At 38.2% G+C, this 24,604-nt stretch overlaps 1 protein-coding gene across 3 annotated transcripts; it reads right to left on the reverse strand.

Annotated features, from left to right (window-relative positions):
- Positions 1-1,725: 1,725 nt before the first annotated feature.
- Positions 1,726-24,522, reverse strand: LOC138723251 (solute carrier organic anion transporter family member 1C1-like). 3 transcript variants are annotated; one of them, XM_069862190.1, is made up of 15 exons: positions 24,262-24,522; positions 19,206-19,351; positions 18,436-18,577; positions 18,195-18,327; positions 16,622-16,752; positions 16,257-16,403; positions 12,914-13,012; positions 11,866-12,102; positions 10,539-10,703; positions 8,966-9,161; positions 7,326-7,491; positions 5,587-5,768; positions 4,134-4,198; positions 2,863-2,980; positions 1,726-2,071 (listed from the first exon to the last, which is right to left on the reverse strand). In XM_069862190.1, exons 2-15 carry the CDS (start codon positions 19,314-19,316, stop codon positions 1,849-1,851), a joined length of 2,115 nt encoding a protein of 704 aa, XP_069718291.1. In that variant the 5' UTR covers positions 19,317-19,351; positions 24,262-24,522; the 3' UTR covers positions 1,726-1,848. The 3 variants fall into 3 exon arrangements, with proteins under 3 accessions (XP_069718291.1, XP_069718285.1, XP_069718300.1); XM_069862184.1 differs by lacking the exon at positions 24,262-24,522 and adding an exon at positions 21,706-21,847; XM_069862199.1 differs by lacking the exon at positions 24,262-24,522 and having other exon boundaries at positions 18,436-18,537; positions 19,206-19,331.
- Positions 24,523-24,604: the final 82 nt, after the last annotated feature.

Here is a 24,604-nt window from a genome sequence, read left to right on the forward strand (position 1 = left end):
ACCTCCCATATGAGGACAGGCTGAGAGAGTTGGGCTTCAGCCTAGAGAAAAGAAGGCTCTGAGGAGAGCCTTTCAGTACTTAAAGGGGATGCACAAGAAAGATGGAGAGGGGCTCTTTATCAGGAAGTGTAGTAATAAGACAAAGGATAATGGTTTTAAGCTGAAGGAAGGGAGACTTAGATGAGATATTACGAAGACATTTTTTACTGTGAGTGGGTTGAGGCACTAGAACAAGTTGCCCAGAGAAGTAATGGATGTCCCGTCCTCGGAGGTGTTCAAGACCAGGTTGGATGAGGCTATGAGCAACCTGAGCTAATGGAAGGTGTCCCTGCCCATGTCAGGGGTTTGAAAATAGATGATCTTTAAGTCCCCTCCAACCCAAGCCATTCAATGATTCTATAATTCTAGATGTAATATTAGGATCATCTATATCAGAGAAGCTTTTATTCCTTTATAACAAGCACTGCTTCCCCGTATCTACTGGCAGTTTATAATCAGAGCAGTAATTATAAAAGACAGCGTCCAAATGTGTTGGTCATTGTCTTTAAGCAATAACATGCAAAGAACTCCATCCCAAAGGTCAGGATATGAAGAACTTCCTATCAGTGAGTACCACATTAACCCCTTTCCCATTCCTGTTCTTGTTCTTACATGGGGCAGAACGTAGAATAAAAGATATAAGATAATTTAACATAAAGAGCTTCCCCCTTCAGCCCTGCTTCTTTCTCAGATGAAGCGTGGTAGATTTTCTTTAAACTAGTTCAGTGCTCTTTTCCATGTCCCAAGGAAGTTCATGCTTGGGAAAGAAAATTTGTTTCTTAGTTTTATGCTTGTGCACAGGATTGCAGGGAGCAGAGATGACCTTCAGAAAAGAAAGCAAAACAGATGTGGTGATGAAAACAAAACCCGTGGTGATGTTAGGCATGTTTGCTCCCATTGCAAAGGTGCATCATAAGGGCTCTCAATGAAATATCACACTTCAAGAATTTTTAGAGACTGTTTTTGCTAGTAATGACTTTTGGAAACATCCTTTATTAAAATTTCTCTCTGGACAAGGAAATCTGTGAGTTTGCAAATTTGCAGTGTTGTATTTCAAGGCTTACTTCCTTAAACAAGGAAGGAAATCTGTACACGTGTGATATAAATGCAGTGATCACTAGGAAATGCCATCTACACACGCACAAAAATCCCCAAGGAAATTTAAGCACCTATCACTTTATTGGATTAGTTTGGAGTAATTTTATTCAAACCCAATACTGATAAGTGCTGCAAAATTAATGCACTTTCTTTTGTTTGCATTTCATTTTGATTGTTTAATGTGGCCAAAGCTCCGAGTCATTGTGCAGTTCTTGTTCAGGGGGTGCTCAGTGATACCCCCAGGGTTCTCAAAGGAGCATGGGCCATGCGACCCAGTCTGGTCATGAATCATTCAGCAAAGGCCATCAGAAAATCTGGGAAAGTGTAACTTGATTGCCCAGTTTGAGCTGTAGGACTGAATAGAGAACAAGAGGACTTGAAATAAAGTCAGTGAAAAATGAAAAAGCTTACCACAGATATCTTCTTTTTAATTTTTCAATCATAATCAGTTTTATGACACTTTAAATATTTTGGTTATTCCCAGTGCTGGTCTAGAAAGGGACTGAGAGTTTGAGGACTGGAGAATTCCACAAGACTTTGAAAACCTTTCCCCCCTTATTTTTCAGATGAGGAAAGGAAGAGAATTCAATTTTTCAAAGATATTTTTTTGAACATTCAAAATACAAACTAGCTGTTGAAGTAATTAGACTCCCATTGTTCTTAGAAAAACTGAAGCATAGGCAAAAATATGAAAAAGCCTTGTTTCTTTTTTTACATCCAAGTTTCCTCACTCTCCTCTGAGGTTCTTGCACCAGGAAGAATTTCTTTTTTGTTGGCAGTAGCTGGTTCTTTTTTCATTGATCCTTCTATATTTTTAATATCTGTCATCTCCTTGCCACCTGGCTTGAAGCGTTTCATTATTAAAATAGAGAGCACTATGTACAAGAGACAGCATCCTGCCCGCAGTCCTGCAACGAGGCCAAGATAGACATTTCTAGGAAAAAAAGGTGACAAAATATGTTTATATTAATAAAGCTTGCTAATTCTAAGTGGAACCAAGTAAGATTTCAAATGCATTTTGGCAAAACCATCTATTCTCAACCAGCTGTTTCTCTGCATTTTAAGAAATAACAGACAGAAGGCAATTTATTTTGTGATATTTAGACCCAGGCAGGTTCCAACAAGGTCCTATATTCCTAGTAGAAATGCCTCCTGTCTGAAGAATGCTCCCATTCAGAAGATTGTTTGTGGGCTGGGGCATGAGGAGGTGCACCAGCTGGGGCTTTTTGCCTGTTTTTCTAGTCTTCCCCGAGCCCCACTGGCAGCAGTATGTGCTCCTGGCTGCAGTACGTGCTCCTGGCTGCAGACCTCCATGCACCAGCAATTGTCTGGGTCATCTCTTCAAATCATTTTTTGAGGGATCTTATGCTTTAAGAAGCAGAGAAATGAGGGATGACGAAAAGCATCTTCGGTGCTGCACTTACTTCACAGGCTTTCAGTCTCCCACAAAGCCGAAGGATCAGAGTTATCCAGTGCACTAAAGGTTCAATAAAGGAATAAATTCTGGCCATGTAAAGCAGTGTATTGCAATGTTGTGTCAGACTGAAACAAATTGTTTGGCTTATTTGATCTACTAAGGCCTGGTCAAAATAAACAGTTTTGGTGATTTTAGTGTCCTAATCAGTCTGTTGACAATTGACATGGGCAAAGGCTACTTTGGTCCTTGGTGCCCAAAGCTGCCTCAAAACCCAAATTCCCAACACCTTAACAAAGATTTCATTTTACCTGAATGCATTTGTGTCGTATACCCGACAAGATCCAGATCCCCCACAGCTTTTTGTCCCCCATTTCAAGCAGGTCTCATCTATCAAGGCACCAAAATAAATAGGGGCTGGGAGGCCTCCTGCAAAGAAAATATTTATTACCTCATCTCAGGTGTAATGATCTCAGCATTTAATGTCATGGTAAAGAAGTAAGAAAATGAATCTCAGGGTTCTGAATTGTGGCTGCATAAACTAGGACTAAATATTCAGCTCCAGCTTTGAGATTCCAAGATTTATGAAAAAAATTAAGCAAGTACCAAAAGGGAGTTGAAAGGATGGAAGATTATAGCATTATCATGTTCAGTGAGGGAAATGAAATTAACTCTACTTTAATGGCATTTTTATTAGAATCGTAACATCTATTGTTTAAAGAAATAATGTAACCAACATTTCTTTCCCAGTCCCTGTTATTTAATTACATGCCGTCATATATTAATATTTATGTATACTATTTATCTATTCAGATATTGCACAAACAGCCTGCCATTAAAAATGGTTAGCTGAGTGCAAAGGGCTGAAATTAAGCACTTGTTCAAAACTAGCTAGGTGATAAGTGTATTATGTAGTACTGAATGAACTCCTTTTAGACAGTCATAATGCTTTAATATAATCAGTAAGCTGTTTCAGGGATAATGTGCAGTTTTGTGAAGAAAACTGTTGACAAAAGCACAAGATCTGCAGCATTCAGCTAAAATATGGAGATCAGGAGAGAGATCTAAATGACTACTTGGGCTTGTATGCATAGAGAAGATTTTAAAAAATCAGCAGACAAGTGAAGATAAGGTCAGGATTGCAATAGGCAGGGCAGACTATATGTTCAAAGACTTGAACAATTATTTATTGCAGATAAACACAAGAAAGAAAATAGTAAGCAGAGTACACAGTAGCTGTAAGTGAAAATATGTCAGCAAAAGGAAGCATAGATGTTAAGGATATTCAGACTGATCAAGCTCGGGTAGTTGTGTCTGCAAATCAAAGAAAAATCCCAGAGTAGAATTTCCTTCCTTTGCCTGATTCCTTTGCTGCATAACAAACAACCTGAAGAGATAATCATAATATGTAATTATATAACAGGAAATGTAGCAAGTTCCTCCAAACATTTTGAATTGCATAGTCTGCTTACAAAGAAAACATTTGGAAAAATTCTTTTATCCTCATCTGGAGCAAGGGTACTGCACTTTGGTTTATCTCTTTAACGACCTGTTTGAATCCAGCAAAAAAATGAAGCTTTACCTAGTATTCTACCACCTAAAGTTTCAATCCCAACAGCAAAGGATTTCAGTTCTGGTGAAACAGATCTGAAAAGGAAACAAAAATAGTACATTTTTATGGGGAACAAGAGTATACTGTAGCTATAGTTATGCTATAGTGAATATCTGCTGGTGAGCCATTGCGAGAGTACTGTGGCTTACCTGGCATAGCTTAACTGAAAACATTCATCTAAGTGAAAGTTCAGAGGTAGAGCCTCCATCCATTGACTTCAGTGAATGAGCTCTCATTGAAATAAAGGGGAGAATCTACAGAAATTGATCTTGAACCCAAGGAGAACAGATTGTGAACACTTTTGGGAGAGAACGGATGGGAAAATTGAAGTGAACCAGCTAAAAGTAGACAGTTCATATGCATAAGTTCAGCTCCAAGAAGTTGCCTTGGTTTAAAGTGGCTGTATGGTGCAGCAGTGAATGGAGGGAACAAGGGTGTACAGTCCTATTTAGCTACATGCAGGAAGATCCACCTTTGCCTCTAGCATGTTGCAGAGAGACAGCAGAAGTGAGTCACCTGGCTACATCTTATTCCCACCAGTGGAGAAATAGCATGTGTTCATCAGATGAATTGGAAGAATTGACAAAAAGCAGAGAGGGGTACTGAGCTGGCATAGGGGCAGGAGGGAGACTTGCTATTGCCAGCTTGTTTTCTGAACTGCAGTTTATACATTCCTATGTTGTCTTTTCAGCATTAACATGAAAGACTTGTCCATAATCCAGGCATGCAGTAAGAATGGCTGCCCTTAGAATTGCCGCAGAAGGATCAGCAGCTCAGCTGAGAGCTATCTAGTAATGTGCACTGACTACTGAAGATTGCAGTTTACCCATGTGTGTGAGTAGAAGATATTTCCATGTGAAAAGCATAGAACATTATCTTTTCTATTGTCTATAAAATAGTAGTACTGCTTTACAAGTGAATGAATAAAAATTTTAAAATTATTGCTGCTGACATAGTTCTGTTTCTTACCAGCTTGACAAAGAAAATGGGAGTATTATACTTCTCACAACACAGAAAATATTATGAGGCAACAAGGCTTAACAAAGGTGAATGTTTTTCTCCTGAGTAATGTGAACAGCATAGTCACTTTGGACATGGCTTAGTGCCACATCGTATTTCAAGTTCATTGCTCTATTAAAAAACATCCCTGTCATTGGAAGTGAAAACTACTGCTCAGGATCAGTGTAAGGCCCACCCGTTTAATCACCAAAGCATCTACCTAACTTTAAATTGGAATTAAAGTAGTGGAGAGGCATTTTACAATCCAGCCTCTGAAAAGAGCTGGATTTCAGAGTACAGGCAAAGCCTCAGGGTCTCAATTTGATCCACATGCCATTCCTCACAACAGAAATGAAATAGAAAATACCATATTCTGTTTCTCTTTCCCCAAGCTGTATGGTCAAGGTAAGGTAAAGTATTTTACCTAAACATAATCATGTATGTAGGAGTGCCTCCTAAGGCTAAAATAAATGCACATGCAGTCTGTAGTGCTAAAAAATAGGGAAATGCTTTGGTACAGCTTCCTCTTTGGCACTGTCCCAAAACTGCAGAGGAATTGCCAAGCCCGCGCCCTTGTCCTTCCACACAGCTGCAGTTGTGAAACACCTGAAAGGAGAAGATGAGAAGAAGAATTTATTTAATCAGAATTCAATGACACAAATCTATTTTAGTAGCTAGATTTTTTCAGTCCCCATAACAGGCAAGCTGTTGTTTACACTGAAAGAACCTCCTTTATCAGCTTTGCAGACTGATGGCCAAGTTCATTGGTATGCTCCAGCCACTCTGAGCTGCTCCAGAAACACAAAACAACTGTGACTCTAGTTTCAGCCATGCCATTGCTAGGACAGAAGGTGCTCTGTGTACACTTAAAATGGGTCAAAGATATAAAATTCAGACATGAACTCTTATCCAGCAATTCTGTTCAGGAATCTTGTGAAGTAAATTAGTAAAAATTGAAATATATAGATGTGGCTCAAAAATGTAATCATGCGTATCATTCCTTACGTATCTAATACAGCATTTGGCACTGGATTTAACGTGGGTCCTTTCATAGCCATTGAAGTTAGCAGAGGTGAGTTTGAAAGAAAATTTCCCTGAAGCAAAGCAAAAGAAAATCGCTGGGATACATGGATACATGACTGAAAACTTTGCTTGTCTTTTCCAGTATTGTTACATGATGTCAATTCTGCTTCTGACAGAACACATGACCATTTGCACACACTTCTACAATTACCATCTGACCACACCTCTGTCCTTGCCCAGGTGTGACTGTTTGAAGTCCAGGAAATGGGTTTGCTGCTGATACACTGAACAAAATGGCCAGATGTATATTTACATGACCACTTGCCGGTACCATTTAGTGTTGTGCCTTCCTTCTTGAGCCATGGCAACTCAGGAAAACAGGCAATTCCACTATGATCTCTAACAGTTTGTGAAATCAGTACTCGCAATTTTATAAAGGTCTGCTGCACATGAATGCACCACGGGATTTTGCTAGTATAAAAACCAGACTAGTAAAGGTTTTCTGAAGCAAACCCCTCTTAGCTATGTTGTATCTACACAATAAGAGATCTACTGAGAAGCTGAAAATCAAATTGATGGTCATCTTGGTGAGATGAAAATAATTTTTAAAAAATCTGAATAAAAGCATTCAAGAAATGTAAGTTAACAGTCTGAAGGTTTTGTGTCTTTCCTGAATAATTTGCTCACCTTACCTTCTTAAAAAACCTCCCTGTAACGTTGAACTCACTTAGCTTCTACAAGGTTAAACCACAGAGAATGAACATTTTTGTCTACAGGATTTCTTAATCACAAAGTCCAAAAATTAATAGATGGGGAAAGAGAGCAATGTCTATAATCATAGAATTATTTAATAGTTTGAGTTGGAAGGGACCTTTAAAGGTCACCTAGTCCATGCCCCCTTTTGTGAACAGGGACATCTTCAGCTTGCTCAGAGCCCTGTCCAACCTGACCTTGATTGTTTTCAGGGATGGGGCATCTACCACCTCTCTGGGCAACCTTTTCCGGTGTTTCACCACCCTTAGTGTAGAAAGTCTTCCTTATATTGAGTCAAAATCTACTTTCTTTTAGTTTAGAGCCATTACCCCTTTTCTCATTCCAACAGGCCTTACTAAATAATCATCTAATCACTCATGCATTTACCATGTTCTTTCCTGTCCCAACTGATGATTTACATCCAGCAAAGCAGGCCGTCATGTAAGTGATCCCATTATCCCCACACACAGGGTCCCACTGATCAACCTTACAGCTGCAGTCAGCATTGCAGCTGGCCGTGAAGGTGTTTTGGGGAAAGGAAAGATGCTTTAACCTGAAAGAAAACAGAAAGAAATAAAATAATTATTTATTTGAATAATACAGTCAAATAAAATACCAGGGAGCAGCCAGGAAAATTGTGAAAAAAGTGAAACAATCAACATGGACAGGTGCCAGCTACCATCCAATGGACTGTGAAGTTGTTATATGGGGTCTAAGCTAATTTCAGCTAAACCAAATCTCTCTTGAGATTGTTCATCAAGCATTAACATTTTTATGGATTGTTACTGAAAAGGCATGGAACTCACAAATTAGATGTTCTTGGCTAGGAGGGAATATTTTTAATTCACTCTCCAGTATCAGGTATTGGACTCAACCTGAGTTCTCTCTGCTGCAGAAACCTCTAGCATCTTTTACGTAACTAACCTCAAAACCTGGGTGTCAGGTTTACGGAGGCAATTTAGATATTTCCCTGAATATAGGCTCAGTTTCAAAAAAACACAGCACTGAGTTTCTCATAGAATTGAAAATCTAGCAACTCCTGTTGGATTCAGTTTAATCCTTAAAAATCCCTTCAAATTTGATGCACCAGACTGAGATAAATTTAAGGAGTAAGCAATTGTGGAATTCTGCTGGGGTCAAGAAAATATTCTCACAACCATGGTCCTGGTAAGAGAAGGGGAACATCTGTTCAGACAGCATGCTCCTGATGTGACCACTTTCTATCTCAGAGCTGAGACCTGGGCAGCTCCAACAACCAAGGCAGGCTGGTAATTTTCAGTGCAGGCTGATAGATATCAATCTAGGAGATTGCCCCTTCTAGATGCAAAGCTACTGGGGGTCAATGGGGAAATCTCTTCTAACACATTTTTTACTTCCCAATCCCTACATTGTAGCAGAAGAATAGTTTTAAATTAAACCTTTGAAATGCAATACAAAAATTTAAATTGTCTGTGATAAATTTTATATTAATTGTTGATTTGCCAGAATATAATGTTATATTGTCAATATCCAGCAACAAACAATTCAGAAAAAAAAAAAGTTTAAACAAAATTGGAAAACCAAAACTGGGATATTCTGCCCATCCCCAGCACTGGGTATCACTTCAGCCTGACAAGTTTGTCTCAAAATCTAGGGATCTCTTATATGTATCACAGTCAACAGAGGAACAGAATTATAGAATCATAGTAGTTCTGCCGTAACTGAAATTGCACTGATTAACAGTAGCAGATGTCTTAATACACACCAGTTTCAACAATTTTCTTTCAACAGAGACATGTAGATTATTTTCTAATGCAAAAGGAGATAGTGATATGCTACAGTATAACAACAGAGAAGTCACATCTTGGAACTCATTGAAATAAAAATCAAGATGTTTCCTAAAGTAGAGGGTTTGCAGTACAGATGGTATAACAAACCCAGATTGGATTGGGAGTAGAGGAATTTAAGTGTGTGCACCATGTTCTGCATGGGGCAGGAAGAAACCATGACAAATGATGCAACTAACACAAATCCAAGGGGATACAAACCCAGAGTAGGGCGCTGTCAAACCAGCCACCTGGAGCACTTCACAACTGCACGTAAAGTACAAGAGATTTAACAAATATGCTGTTATAAAGGTAATGCATGCGAACTTTGTCATTTCAGTTATGTCAAGTTTGAATTTCTTGATCAGAAAGCCTCCTAGAAACATCCCCAGGATTGTGATGGGTAAAAGTATTACACCTGCAAATAGAAAGTAACAAAATATTAACTACTGTCACTTTCCTTGACCCTTTATAGCATAAATATCTTGTTCTAGTAGTTCCCAAAATTTCAGACACTGACCTCTCTTTGGACTGAAATTCTAGGAATTTTCATGACCTGCAAGTAATTTTGCTTACTTCTTCTTCTTTCAACTCATGTTATGACTTAAAAAACCTTAGTTTCTTGACATTCCCTATCTTTTTACTATACTGTTGTTTGTATGCATGCTGATGTAACAAAACCTATACAGGTGCCTGTTGGAAACTGGAGTGAATAAGATAAATCAGCTGATGGACACTTCTTCATCTAAAGTAAAATTATTCCATTTTCTGAAAGCTGAAAAAAATATATCTCTGAAATGGAACATGGGAGGAAGGAGTGTCCGGTACTGCATTGGATTCCATTTTCCTCTGAGTATGAATCATTGAAAGATTTGCATTTATACTTAAATCTATTCAGAATTTTACAAATGCTATCCCTAACATTTATGCACTAAATACAGAGCTTTTACAAGGTGTTATTACAAGAGGTTTGCCTTTCTCTTTGTGTCTTTTTGTCCATGTAGGTTTTTTAGGCATGCTACTTCTGTAAAACTTTCCCTGCATCCAAAAAACTATAGGAAAAAGAAAGTTCTTCCTACATTTGTACTTGACCAACAGCAAAGCAGGCTGCCTTTAGGTTAAAGCAATGGAATATCAGTTCTGCAATATCTTCAAAGGCCTAGTTTTCTTGCCAGGTTATGAGACCATATTAATCACTGTAGGATTCATATAGCTTCAGCATTCTTTTTTATTTCTTTTTTTTTTTTGGTAGAACTTCACAAAGCATTTATTTTTGAGAGTATAGGAAAACAGAAAGAGAGCTTTCAGCTGAATGCTGTTACTCAAAATTTTACATTTTGTTTTCCTATTGCTTATAAAATTTCTATTTGTAATAAAATCTGAAGAACATGTATACTGAGATGTTATTCTTAAAAGGAAAATCACAACTTTCATTAGAAATGTTCTGAATTAGGTATTTTTTCTGTTAGTTGTTACTTAGTTGCAATGTGTGTATGCTTTTTGTTCACAAAAACAAACACATCCATAACCCAAATATCTCCATTTTTAGAAAACTTCAGCCAAAAAAAAACCCGAACACCCATTTCCAAAACTCCTCTAGCTGAGTAGATTGCGAATATCAGGAAAATTAACATTAAAATTAATATCCATTTTCAAAATAAGGTAGGAAAATTAATAAACCATTACATTGGTTTTACGTATAAACTTCACAGAATTTCCTCCTAAAAAGGAAGGTAAAATAACAAAGAAAACTTCCTTTTTGACATTGGAATTTAAAAGAAAGACAAGTACCTACCAATCAGAAAGATGGCTCTTGCCACTGATACATTGAATTGCTGCTCCATAAACTTTGTCTCATAGGTTATTATCCCAACAAGAGAATTGTACTGCAGAATAGTGAGGAAGATGTACACCAGGAAAACTGGATTTCCAAACAACTTCTTCAGAGCTGGGAAAAAATCTGCAATGGAGAGGTATATGCTGTACATCCTGCTAAACACAGAGAAAATTTGTTTTGACATCCTTTAGATAATAAAATTAACTTTGATTTAACTGCTGGCTGTATTGCAATCTACAATTCTTTGCCTATCAAAATATATGCTTGTCCACATGACTGTTTTCCTCGTTGCCAATACATAACTTACAGAAGCAGGAAGGCTGAATGGTACAGTGGATGCTGGATTAGGAATTGGAAATCCTTTTATTATTTTCTTACATGCAACACAGGACTATTCATCAAAGGCACCAAGGCTTGCAACACTGATTCCTGTACAGGAGAGGGCCCCTAGGGGAACATTAAGACTTTCTATAATGTACCATAAGAAAAGTTTGGTGCCTAAAACAGGAGCCTTCACAAACAACACAATGCTCTGCATGAGGATATTCAGAGAAATGCTGGGCACCTGATCCAGCAAAAGTCTGAAACATTTCCTGAGACCCTTGATTAATGTATCTAAGCTCGTAAATTTAAAGTGAAGACAAAACGCTGCAGTTAGCCTGTAGTCTGGTTGTTAGCACACTTACCTGAAAGATAAGAGCTCAAAACTCTCCTCTGGGGAGTATACTAGACACTAAGGATAGCACACACATACATACATACGAATAAAACCTTTTGTGTCCTGAGTCCAGCAATCGGTAGTTGGGTCTGATATTGCCTATTTGATCTTAATTTAGCATTACTGAGCTCACAGATAGGAACCATGAATTCAGTGAAACCCCTGCAACAGCTTTTGTAGTACTCAGCCCCAAGTTTTTTGCCCAAGTGTTGGCCTCAGCAAAGCAGTAACCTGCCAGCAGTGCAGGTTATTAGAGGATTGGAATGTTTTCCCCCTCCACCTTCATAATCATTCGATTATGGCAGTAGCACATCATATCACAACTACCATAATGAATTAGGAATCTCTAGTTCTCAAAGCAACAGCATGAGCTTTTTTTTCAGCTGTCTGACATGGAGGACTAAATCACACTCTTAGCATGTTATTAAAATGCTGCAAGCCTATTTTTGTCCATCGCTTGCACTTCAGAAATGTGCATTTTACTGAGGGTTGTGCAAATCCATGCTCACTTCAGAGTAAACCCATGAGCAAGTATTCACATGCAAACATTTGGTAACAGTCTTTCACCTTTTACTGCCTCTGAGAACTTTAACTGTGGCTGAACTGGGGGGTCTCGTTTATAGTGATCTCCTTGAACAGGCAAATGACTGATCTTCGGCTTTTCATTCTCTTCTTCTTTTGGTAAAGAGCAAGGCAGAAACCAGAAAGGCAGTGAAGCAATGAAGTTGACTGCTCCACAGATGAGCAACCCAAGCCACCATGCACCAACCCATCGGGTATCCTTAGGATTTATGCTGATGGCATCTATGAAATACAGAATGACAGTAAAATTGATTAAGTATCATGGAGAACAATTAAACTATTTATTTTTATATGTAACTGAGGATACTACAAATACCTCTATATATATTATTTAAAGACCAGAATAGCGGTGATTTATGTTTCGCATACAGAATTGAAATACAGCTATTATCAACTCAGTCCCTTGCAGTCTCCATTCAGACTCTTGGTGCCATTTCCTTACCACAATCTTCCACCACTTCCTGTGGGAATGAGTGACTGTAAGAGGGCCCCTTACCACCAAAAATGAACATCTCTTTCTCAGTTTCCCACTACCCCCTTATTCTGCCATCATAAAACTCAACAGTTTTTCCTTGAATTTCCTCAAATTTTTCCTGTGATTAAAGACTTGAAAGCAATTTTAACAATGAAATGGGTTTTTGTATGGATCTGTGCTGCTTTCTGCATAGGAGAATATAATTTTGGCCACATGTTGAATGCGTCTATGAGCAAAGGCCTTTCACCGTTCCCTTAACATAGGGATGGCATTTCATTTGCTCATTTGTTCTCAGCTGTACAAGGGTGTAACAAGTGCCTGTACAAGCATAAAAGGGAGTATAAAATATTTCTGCCATAGGGGTAAGACTCTTGCATCAAGAGCTATTCTACTCACACTACGGTGCTGAAGATATTAAAATGTGAATAACGCCATCTTCTGAGTAGGAAAAACTCTATAGAGAGATCCCTTCTTTGGAGGAGTAAACTGGGAAGGTGCTTCTTAGCATGCAGGTTCCTGCTGACCTCTCAGTCAATGGACAATTCCACTGTCTCTTACCAATATCCACAACGCCAATATCAACCCAGACGCTGGCACAGAAAGATCCGAGCAGGAAGCCCAAGGTTGGCCCAAACATGCCTGAGGATCTCACCAGGCCTGTAAGAGAAGGGAGGCAGCAGGGGAGAGTGAGAAAAGTGCTGTGCAGACAGGCACAGCTGCTCCTCTCAGGGCAAGGAAAGGAGAGAGGAAGAAGGATACAGAAGAGGGACACAGACTGTTAGGGGATATCTAGTGAAAAGCTTCTGAGAACCAAGAATACAAGTTGTAAGCTGCCAACGCTGCTAGCTGTGATGTGGAAGCAGACTTCGTCACCTGCACAGGGCTTTGCCAAGGCAAGCACAGTCTCGCATGGATCCCTGCACGTATTTCAATGGCAAGGTTTTTGTCTTGCAGGGAATAGGAAGACAGAGAATAACATTGCAATGACTTTTTACCACTCTTCTTCCCTATTTTTTGTAGTTTCACTGCTGAGCTTGTAGCGGTCAACTAAAGAACATTGCAACTTTATGTCTGTTGGAGATATCATAAATCTACCTGCATCTCTATTTACAGTATGCATGATATTCTGTTATTGTAAAAATCAGGACTTTTCCTTACTCTGTCTTCAGGTCCCTAGTTTAATTTTAAGTAGCAGTAGATGATCTGATTATGTGCATATAAGAAGGCACATCTTTGCAATCTGGAGTCATATTAGGATGACATGGAAACTACAAGTGTGTGGACATGGAATGAAATACAGGACCCTGAGAATAATTTCAGTAGGCAACAAGGAGATATAAGTGTGCCTGGGTGGGATCAAAGTTCATTAGAGAGAATCATTCAGACCCAGAATGAGCAAATCAGGTAACTGTTAATGTGTGTTAATATGAACTCAGGTGGTTGTAAAAGAACACATTAAGAAATCTAATGATCAAATAATAACCTCTTTAAAATCAGATTTCAGATTTTCTACTGGCCCCTTAAAGGCTTCCATTTTCTACTCCATCTCTGCTTAGTAAAGGAGATCACATATTATCAGAAGAAAGTAGGATGCCCTTAGAAGAAAATTAATAAGTTGTGAAGGTTAACAGAAAACTAGGAGGCTAGGATGTCATTTTGCTAACTGGCTATGTAAATACAGTGCAATTTTATTTTGGTGAATACTGCTGGCAATCAACATAAAATAAAAATATCCTGAAAAGAATTTGAGCATAGTTCCTCACTCTCCCTTGTCACTTATGTTGGTCTGTTGAGATTTAGTTACAGGGAGTGAAAGTTTCAAAAAAAGTTCAGTGATACAGATTTCTAAATTCTAGTATGGAACTACCACCTGGGAACTGGTGGGAGTTGCAAAGGCTTTATTGAGGAAAAAAAAAAAAAGAATTCTTGAATAAATGCCCATATTCATCCACCCCTGAGCTCTGCAAATTCTACTGTGTTGTCTACTGCAGATATGCTTTCTCCTGTTGGTTTTGCAGACTTTCTTCTGAACACAGCAACTGCTCAGTTTATGGTCATAAAATTCTATAATAAATCCTTAGAGCATAATTTAATCATATGCTTTTGGGGTTTTGCTTCATTGTTTCAATCAAATTGCTTTCTTGTAGTTCTCTCATTTTACTTCAGTGGAAGATCTGACTTTTTAGATGAAATTCTGATGCTTCCAAAGTGATTAATTTCTGCAAAGTCAGCATTTTGACAGTAGAAGCAGGGAATTAGCTCTTTATGTTTATCAGTGAGCCTAAAGCAGAACTTACTACTCAGAACTATGCAAGCAACTCTCCAAAGTTCATGTACTCAGTGGCAAATTTCTATCAGATAAACTAAGAAGCATATGTGCAATGATTTTGCATATGTGTTTTTTCAAATTTCATACTTGCATACTCTTTAAATTCAAGAATAACTGCACTAAGATCATATGCTTGTATTATGATAAAACAAAATAAATTCACTGGGATATTTTCTTATCATGTTTCCCTTTGTAACATCTGTTTGTAATTAATAAGCAAACCATGGCAAGCAGTGAATCATGCGGACTTATCAGTTAATCAGCTGCTGCATATTGACATAGCTCAGCAAACCCTGTTATTGATGAGTAATCCAGCATGTAACAGGTATTAAAATTTACAACATACATTGGCCTCAGATATGTTTCTGTGGAAGACATGGTTTTAATAGTTACAAGATTACATGTTAGTGCTAACTCAGTGAGAAAATTTCATTCATTAAAAGCTTCTAAAAAATCAGCCACTACAGCAAATCTACCATCCTTTATTAAAATCTGTAAGATGTAAATTCTGTGTTAAATTCTTAAAAAAAAGGCTGATTTTTATTTTGCTCGAATCCATATTATTCTCTTCTATCTTCATATTTTTAATGCCCCTTCTCTAATAGCGCCCAGCCTGTTGCAATCTCTCCCTGATAAGATTCTGAGAAGAAAAACAAAAATTCAGCTGAACTTTTAAAAATACATTTAATCAGAATCTCAGAGGAGATTACAAATATTTTAGATAACTCCTAAGTGGACTTTTGTTTCTGTCAACTCCCTTCACAATACTTCCATTTTCTTCAGCCTGCAGATTTCTTCATCTCAAAATGAAGACATTTGCAATGAGCTTACTCTGTAACATCACCCACAAAGCTCTTCCTGAAACTGTGTCTCACTACCTCTATGACCAGTTCAACATCACCAAGTTTACTCCAGGCAGCAGTTTTGAGCTCCCTCAACCATACAAACACTCCATGTTATTAAATCAGTTTGGCAATAAATAAATTAGCAAGTCTTTCTGTCTTGGGCAATAGGCTATCTTCCGTCAAAACAAAAACAACAAAATCTTAATTAGAAGGGATTTGTTTGTTACAACACCCTGGCAAGGCTTTGGTTTTTCCTTTGGCAGCTAGTGACTTTAAAAAGCTTTCATCAGGAAGTGGGCTGCGTGTATAATTTAAAAAGCCAGGTGAAAGCTTCTGCAACATGTTTACATTACAGTGACTAAAGGTAATTCTTTCATTTGTGGAACAATGATCAAGAATTTATTCTCTAAAGCTGTGGTGCTGAAGATGATACATCAGGTAAGACCAATCTAACTTCTCACTTAGGAGAAACATGTATTCAATTACACTTCTCTTTGTCACAAATAAAACTGGCACATGTAGCAGAAGCCACTTCGGGAAATCAAAATGAGCATCTGGGAAATATCCTTTGAAAATAAGTGAGATCTGTTTTGCATTGGCTTTTCATGCCTGTACAACTCAAAATTCTCCTAAATATAGCAGATGGATTTTTTTGGTGAGTATGCTTGGCTATAGAAACGTTAAAGAAGAGAACATTTAGCATAAAAATCACTAATTTGCATATTACCTATATAAAATGCTGAGTTTTCTTCTTTAGAAAAATCATCAATATATGAAACCCCCAGTGGCATAACTGGTGCTTCCCCAATTCCACGTAAAAGGTTCCCCACCAGCACAAAGAGCCACAGATAGGAATTTGTTGTTTTCTCACATCCTGCGGGCCATAAACATTTACATTTGTGTGAACACAATTCTGACAATAATTTACGGCAAGAGAAAAATAACATTAAAGATGTTTTATTAAAATCATTATAGGGTGGGTTTGTATATATCAAGGTTTCTAACAGGGGCCTTACTGCTTTCCAGTAAATGAGAGTGTTTAAGATGGATACAAGCAGAAGAAGGGAACCCAGCATCAGAGCTTTTGCTTACCAAAATTTTTCATTGCGCTGGGTGTTTCTGTAGCGTCTGTGACTGGATGGCCCACAGACAGTGCTGGGGAGCAAGCTGATACACTTGTAGAAGAGTTGTCCACAGTAACAGTTATCCTTTCATAATTATAACTGGAAAACAACTATGTAAAATACAACTGACACATGAAAGACTCTACTTTGCAGGAAGTGTGTATGAGTCTTCTGTTCATAGATGTTTATTCCTCCTACATGAAGGCAAACTGAAGGAGGAACCCATTTCCAGTGCTTTTGCTTAAGAATAGATAAATATCTTCATACATTTTTCAAAATACTCTGACCATTCAACCCCCATATCTTCTTAAGCTAAAGAGTAAAAAAAGCTGCCTCAGGACTTGAGAAATCATTCTTTTGACTGAAGGACAGAGGAATAGTCCATCCAGATCTGTCTGCATACAAAAATGCTGATGTTTTTCTGTACTGGCACCAGTTTCTTACCTAGGTGACAGACATATAACATAGAAGTTTCTGTGTTTATTTAAAATTATCTGCCTAAGATTCTAGAAGGAACCTATGCATGTCTATAAAAAGACTAACATAGGCTGCAAAACATGTCTCAGTTTGTCTGTATTTAGGCAGCCAATTATTAGAGCAAATCTGCTAAGTAAATTCTAGCCAACTTGAGTTCATTGGGATAAATGGAGAGCAGATATTCCCTCTGACTGTGCAATCAATGGTAACCTTTAAAATTGTGACGGATGATGGTGAGGTCCATATGGCCACTAGGTTTTGCACAGTGTTGTAGAGAATGGGCAATCTTCAGAATGTGGCTGTGAGTTTGGGTTAAATCAGAGATTTCCATAGCTCTGCTTCTGGCTTGGGCTGTCCTCTGCTATTTCATAAGCAGAGTAGTGACTGGGGCCTTTTTCTGTATCATGGTCCCCAGTTATAATTCTTTCCATACTTTGTTTAGTAAAAGTATCAGTTTTAGAACTAAAGAAGATGCACAAAGAAATCTTATATTTTGAGGCACAGAAAGAGGGTGATTTTCATCTGATATTCAGTAAGGGTGCTGAAGTATTAGAGAGGTATGAAGTGCTTCTGACAGCTATGTAAGCACTAAAGCTTATATGTGAAGGGTTATTTAGATACTTAACTCTCTCTGAGTCCAGTGGAGATAGATAGACACACTGATAATTTTAAGGAGCTTTGCATGATTAGCCACCATGGAGAAAGAAACCTCTTCTATCAAGATACCATTAAAGTTCATTTAGATATATAAAAATAGGGACAGTGGCTTAAAATATGTGCATCTATATATGTCCATCAGAGAAAAATTCAAACCTAATTCATTAAAACCTAATTATGTATGAGTTCTGTATAAGTCTTGGGTTTCTCTCTTACTTACCTGTAGAAAGGGATAAGCCTTCAGAGAATAAATCAGAAAGTCCGTACTAAAAATCCATCTATTAAAACATTCATGTTATCTGAAAGAAACTACTATTGTCAAGCTTTTAACCTGTGTGTGTGATAAAAGAAACACTTCATATGGTCAAGTTCAATAATTGCAGAATGTGAAAACTGTCCATATTTACCGTCCCATTAGGAACTGAGGCATCACTGACAAAAATGCTCCTAAGGACATGATGATACATCCAACAGCAATTACTTTTGGTCGATGAACTCTTGGTCCAAGGTAGCTCACCAACACCATTACCATTAAGTTACCTGCATCAACAGGAGAGACAACCAGTAAGAGTACAAGAAGAGACTTTTTTAAAGAAACAAATGTATTAAGAAATGGCGTTTATCTACTTTCAAAGAAACTACACATACCTATCTCAAAGCTGCCATCAATAATGCCAACAATCGATGATGAGATTTCAAATCTCCTTTCAATTTGACTGGACATGCTCTTCATGTAACTTCCAGAAAATCCTTTGGCAAAAAAGGAAAAAGCTAGAGCTCCAAGAAATATCTGAAGAGAGAAAATAGTTAAGTTTGCAAAGAAACAAGTTTTTCTTCATGGCTGGGTGGCTGGTCATCCTGCTCAAGAAACACAAAAATCAAACACTTTGCTTTCTACTTGTCTGTGAAGAGATTCTTCCTATTGATTTAATTAAAATGAAAGATTTTACTTTCTCTTTCAGGATGGCCTCCAAAGCCCCTTCTACTGCAAAGAAAAAGAAAGTTGACATTAACTGTGGGCACCTTCTATCTTTCTACTATGTACAGTTTTAGATGCTTTCTTCCTTAGAGAAAACCTGCAGCACGAAGTTATTCGTTACTGGTACTATTATTACTGTACGTTCTGTTACTCCTACTTCTCCTTTTCTTAAAAAAAAAAAAAAAGATGTGGATGAAAAGATACAGCTGCATCTACTACTATAACTATAGCACACCTCTAAGTGATTTTTTAGTAAAATATGTCCTCATTTTTTAACTGTTGAAGACATTTACTGACTTCTGTGTTCCAAGAATCACAAGTTACAGTGTTATTTTGAACATATGAAGCGTCATGCAGAACTAACTGAATTTTGATAGAAATTCAAGTTGTTATTTTCAGAATTCTACAGAAAATATGTGGTGAAGGCTCCTCCTCATACCTTTAGCTTTGAACAATTATGGCACATGCTTTTGGGAGGAACTGTGCTGCCTTTACTGTCCATGAAGAGTGACTTGTCTTTAAGTTGGCTAGCAGTGATTGGCCTGTCCATGGTTTTCCTCTTCCAGATCTGATATGTAGGTCCTCCTGTTTGGAAAACATCAGTGTGATTAACCATTACATGCATAAGAATAAAGGTTCTGCTGTTTCTTGGACATGATAGATGGTGAGACACTACTTGAGATGTCTACAAATTGACACCTTTTCTCAGGAGGGATGTTAAAGAATGTCCAAAATGGCCAGCCTTAGCAGTAAAGACTGAAGCAAAAGATGACATTCAGTAACTCCACCCTCTTTCTATCCTCCATCTCCAGGGCACCCACCTCATTCAGCAGTGTTTTACCTAGTCTACTTTTTTTTACTGATGAAGACCTTCTTGTTGTACTTGACAGCCCTCGACAGATTTAATTCCAAGTGGGCCTTAGTCTTCCACTTTGCATCCCTGCATACTCTATAGCATTCCTATATTCCTCCCAAGTGGCCAGTCCCTTTGTCAACATTCTGTAAACTTCCTTCTTCCATTTTAATTTCTCCAGAAGCTCCTTGCTCATCCACACATCACCTGTCTCTTTTGCTTGATTTCTTACTCTTAGGGATGCATTGATCTTGAGCCTGGAGGAAGAAGTGCTTGAATGTTGACCAGCTCTCTTAAACTCCCCTACCTTCTAGAGCTATAATCCATGGGATTCTTCCAAGTAGGCCTTTGAAAAAACTGAAGTTAGCTCATATGAAGTCCAGGTTTGCAATCCTATTTATTATCCTGCTTCTTCCATGTAAGAACCCAAACAAAACCTTCTCATGGTCACTGCAGCCAAGGCTGCTGCCACCCTTCACATGCCTAACCAGTCCTTCTTTGTTCGTTAGTACAAGGTCTAGTAGCACACCTCTTCTCATTGGCTCCTCTTCCATCTTCACCAAAAAGCCCGATGCTCTGCAGGAAGCTCCTGGACTGTGTGTGCCTGGCCGTGTTGTCTTTCCAGCAAATATCAGAGTGGTTGAGGTACCTCCATGAGAACCAGAGTCTGCGATTGTGAGGCTACTTCCAGCTGCCAGTAGAAGATTTCATCAACTCCCTCATCCTGATCAGGTGGGTGTAGTAAACACCCATGGTGGTGTCACGCTTATTAGCCTGCCTTTTAATTCTTAACCATAAGCTCTCAACTTGTTCTTCTGCCCTGTGACATACTGCTGCGTGCCTTACCAACTGAGTGCTGCCTTTGATTTATTCCCATTTAAATCTCCCATAGTTCCTCCTAGCAACAAGTATTCCTCTGGGAACTTCTCAGTGTACCCCTTCTGCTGGCTCCAGAGGCCATCTGACCCATGAGCAAAAGCCATTTAAGTGTCATGAGGGATTTTTGACACAGGGGGTGGTAGGGCTATGGGAGGGTACCAGGTTAACCTGCAAAGGTCACTCTGTTCCTCTGAAGAACTCGATTCTCCTAAGCAAGATGTCCAAGAGCAACCTGGACTCCCCAGGAAATATCCATCCATTCCCAGAAAAGGGAAGATTCTCTTAGCAACCCAATAGCCCCAAAGGGTTTATTCCTAACATCTAATAAAAATATATAAAGCCTTATAAGCACTCTAACTTGAATTCTGTAATTTTCTTCCAAATCCTACTTCAGTAGGATCCACCAAAAGTGATTGTGAAAAGCAAACACTTTTATATTTCAGTGATCCACATATGAAACTTTTAAAGGGATCTGACCTTCCTTAGACCATTTTTAGTAACTCACAAATGAAAAAAAAAAATAAAACAGAAGTTATAGACAATTAAAATATGGTGAGTCCATATTTACCCCAATCTTTACAGGATGGAAGCTGAAAGAGAGTTTGCTAAAGCAAATACATTCCTTATTGATTTGTATTTTGCTGATGATTAACTTTGTGAAATCGTTGTTAAATAAAGTGTTAAAATCAGTGACATGTTTTTCTTTTTACAGTGTTTAATGTTGTGCTTACCAGCCTAATAATCTACCTTAAATTTATAGAAAATGTTAAACTGTTTAAACATTTCTCTTATACCTAATGAAACAGTAACATTTTCCATAACCACGCTATAAAAATCTGAACTTTGACAAACCAGTGAATCATTGACACCAGTGTTATTTTAAAGTAAACAAAGCAAGAAAAATAATACAAGATTTAAATTATGACAATTTTTTTTTAATTAATTAGTGGTCATGAGTAGTATTTGTACAGAGAAATGAAATATCCCACTGTCCACAGTGTTTATCCCTTTAAAAAAACCCTCATTTGCAGAATTGTACCTTTGTACTTTACATAATCTCTTTCAAGTTTAGTGACACTGAGATGTACAAAAAGCCTTGCATCTGTCCTCCACTAGCACCTAACAATTAAACAAACAAGAAAAAAAAAAGAAAATTAGCAGGAAGGGAAGGTGGGGAGAGACAGTGAGAGGCACAGAGAGAACTTACTTTGTGTCAGTGCCGTGTCAGGCTGTTTCTTTCCCGTGCCCTAGGGCTTTCAGGCTTGAAGCCAGTGCTATGTCACAGCAAAAGCACTGCCTACTCGAAGAAGTGGGGCACTCCATCACATTTTTTTTAAACCTTGGATTTCCTTCTTATGCTGATTGCAAAACTTTCCCACAATCACTGATACAAAAGCTTTGCAAAAGAAGTCTGGTTGTTGTCATTACTTTGGCAGCCTACCTGCCAGCATGCCAGTGGTGCCAGCCTCTCCTGGGAGGAACAACTTGTTTTCTTCACCCTTTTTATTTTTTTCCTAAAGTCTAAACGTTAAAGCTGCTTTAAACATCTCTCTAAACAGGTCTTTCTACCATCCACCCAACAGCCATGGAGAGGTTCCGCTTATGTACAAAAGCCCTGAGAAAGCATGCTCCTTTTTTTCAAGCATCTCACCTGCAGCCTCAATAACTTGCACCTCCTGGATAAGGGTCAGCAAAGATACTAATGACTGACTTAGCTCCTCAAAGGGCATGAACTGCTTATTGACATCTGCACATTTTTTGTGTGGGGCCTGTGTCACAATCCCAGTGCAGATGTGCAAGAGAACTACCTGTTTGGAGATCTAAAGAGAAGCATATATCCTCAGGAAATCACATCCTCCGTCAGACCCCCTGCCTATTACAAATCAGGATTGTTTAACAAAATCACAAGCAGTTCCTGCAGACACCAGAGATATGAGATAACACAGCTATCCCTTCAAGCTGACTACAGACTAATCAAATAAAAAGAGTGTATTATCTACAGCTAGCCCAGCTGTCAGGTCCTAACCAACCATACATAGAAAATAAACTCTCATGTCTATCAGGGCACATACAGGGTGCAAACTACCTAATCTGTGTCTTTTTTAGAGCAGAATTCTCCAGCACAAGGGAAGATTCTGATCCAGAAGTCATTCCAGGCATTATCAACAGAGTCTCAAGAAATGGGTTTCAGTCATCTGATTGCATGCAATAGCACAGTGCTCACTTTTGCAGAAACTTGAATTATAAAAACAGATTCAAAACTAATTAAAGGATCATTCTAGTGAATCATAGAATCATAGAATCACCAGGTTGGAAGAGACCCCCTGGATCATCAAGTCCAACCATTCCTATTGAACACTAAACCATGCCCCTTAGCACCTCCTCCACCCGTGCCTTAAACACCTCCAGGGAAGGTGACTCAACCACCTCCCTGGGCAGCCTGTTTAGTGATTTCTAAATATTAAAAAAAAAAAGAGTTTTATGACCCAAATAACTTTAGGAACCCTGGAAGGAAAAAGAATGTCCCACCATTCTCTTTCTTTCCAGCAAAAGGTGAATTCCTGAAATAGAAACTTGAAAAAGTTTGTATGAAAAGACTTGCTTAGCTTTTTCCATATAAAAATACATGAAGAGATTTGCTAAAGATTAAATTAACTCAGTGAAATACATGGAAATGTATTATTTAGTCATGAAAGCTAAAAGAAACAATAAACCTGCTAAGTCCATAAATATGCAAGCTCTAATTTTCCCCTAAAGCCTGTCAGTTAACTGCAGACAATAGTTTTATCTGCCATACTCACACTTGCTATTGGATTTTGCTTGATAGTATTTTGCAAATTTTACTGTGATGGTTATATATTTGTGGATTTATTATGGATCTTGTTTAAATGTTTCAATTTTTCTATTTTGCCAGCAGGACTCAGTGCTGTCACCAGATAAACCAGATAATGAAAACACAGTTAATTTCTACCATTTAGTACAAATAGAAGCAACGTATGAAAGTGTTATTTTTTATAATAGTTTTAATTGCAGTTTTCCTGCATTACTCTTTAAATGCTAGCTTCTTGTTTAATTAGTGTTAACCGAAGAGAAGAATGTATGTATTGAAACTTTCTTTGTCTTAAAAGAACTCAGAATATAGGAGATCCTATCAAACCTACTATTCAGATAAACTGATCCATTCTACTTCTTTTATTTAGGTGAAGAAGAGTTATCTTTACCTAGTTCTTAACACCTTAATTTTTATTTTAAAAAAATCTTTAAAATGCTTAGATTCATTCATCAAAATATCACTAGAATAAATTAGAATTTGCTTAATCTAGTATTCTTAAATTTACATATATTACAACCTGCATTGGGACTACTTTTAACTATGATGATATTGCAAAGTTTGAGGAAAAACATGTATGAACATTAGCAACATGTCCCCTATTTACCATTGCTGTCTATTGGAAAGGTAGCTGCAAGCCCATTTTCTATCAGGAGAGGAGGTACTATTCTCAAAATGAAACACCCAGAAAAAATCCCATCAGTTCTTCGATAAATGTACTTTACAATTGAGTACAAAGAGGTTTATCTATAAAGGGCATGACGCTTCTTGTGATTGTCACACAGGTGGTGGGATGCACTTACAAGGCAGCACTGAATGGATTCAGTGCAGACTCTTCCGATGAGCCACTCAATCAGTTTCTCTTTATAGTCAGAGCAGGGAAAAGAAGCATTTCCAGAGGTGTGAGTTGTCTGGTCTATTTCAGGTACTTACTTTAGGTAGGAGATGAAACAAACTCCAGATATGGATGTGAAAGAAGGTTAGACAGCAAGATCAGCTTTTGTCAATGGAAAGTCAGGAGAGATGAATACCACCATAAGAGACTTCAGCGCTCTCAAATAGCCTTCTGTCGCTTTTGCAAACTGAGCTCCAGTACTTGTGACAGCTTTCGCTGTCATCCCTGTTCATGCAACTCAATTGTGATATGGTTGCTTTTAACAGATGAGGAAAAGGGCCCTCGTTAAGGAAGGGCAGTTCTGGGGAGGCAACCTGCAGCTGCTGGATCCTGGCCAGCCCACTAGCACATGCTGGCAGAGAGCAGCATCAGCAGTACCTC

Source organism: Phaenicophaeus curvirostris, chromosome 1 (assembly GCF_032191515.1).
Source record: "Phaenicophaeus curvirostris isolate KB17595 chromosome 1, BPBGC_Pcur_1.0, whole genome shotgun sequence".
In the NCBI taxonomy this organism is placed as follows: domain Eukaryota; kingdom Metazoa; phylum Chordata; class Aves; order Cuculiformes; family Cuculidae; genus Phaenicophaeus; species Phaenicophaeus curvirostris.

Bases quoted from the DNA above. Each gene is read 5' to 3' on its own strand.
- LOC138723251 (XM_069862190.1), bottom strand. From the start codon at position 19,316: ATGGACAGGCCAATCACTGCTAGCCAACTTAAAGACAAGTCACTCTTC. The intron at 5,769-7,325 runs GTAAATGCATGA...TTCTCCTTTCAG, and splicing joins TTGGGACAGGAAAGAACATG to GTGTTTCACAACTGCAGCTG. The intron at 2,981-4,133 runs GTAAAGCTTCAT...TTTTCTTTGCAG, and splicing joins TTTAGGTGGTAGAATACTAG to GAGGCCTCCCAGCCCCTATT.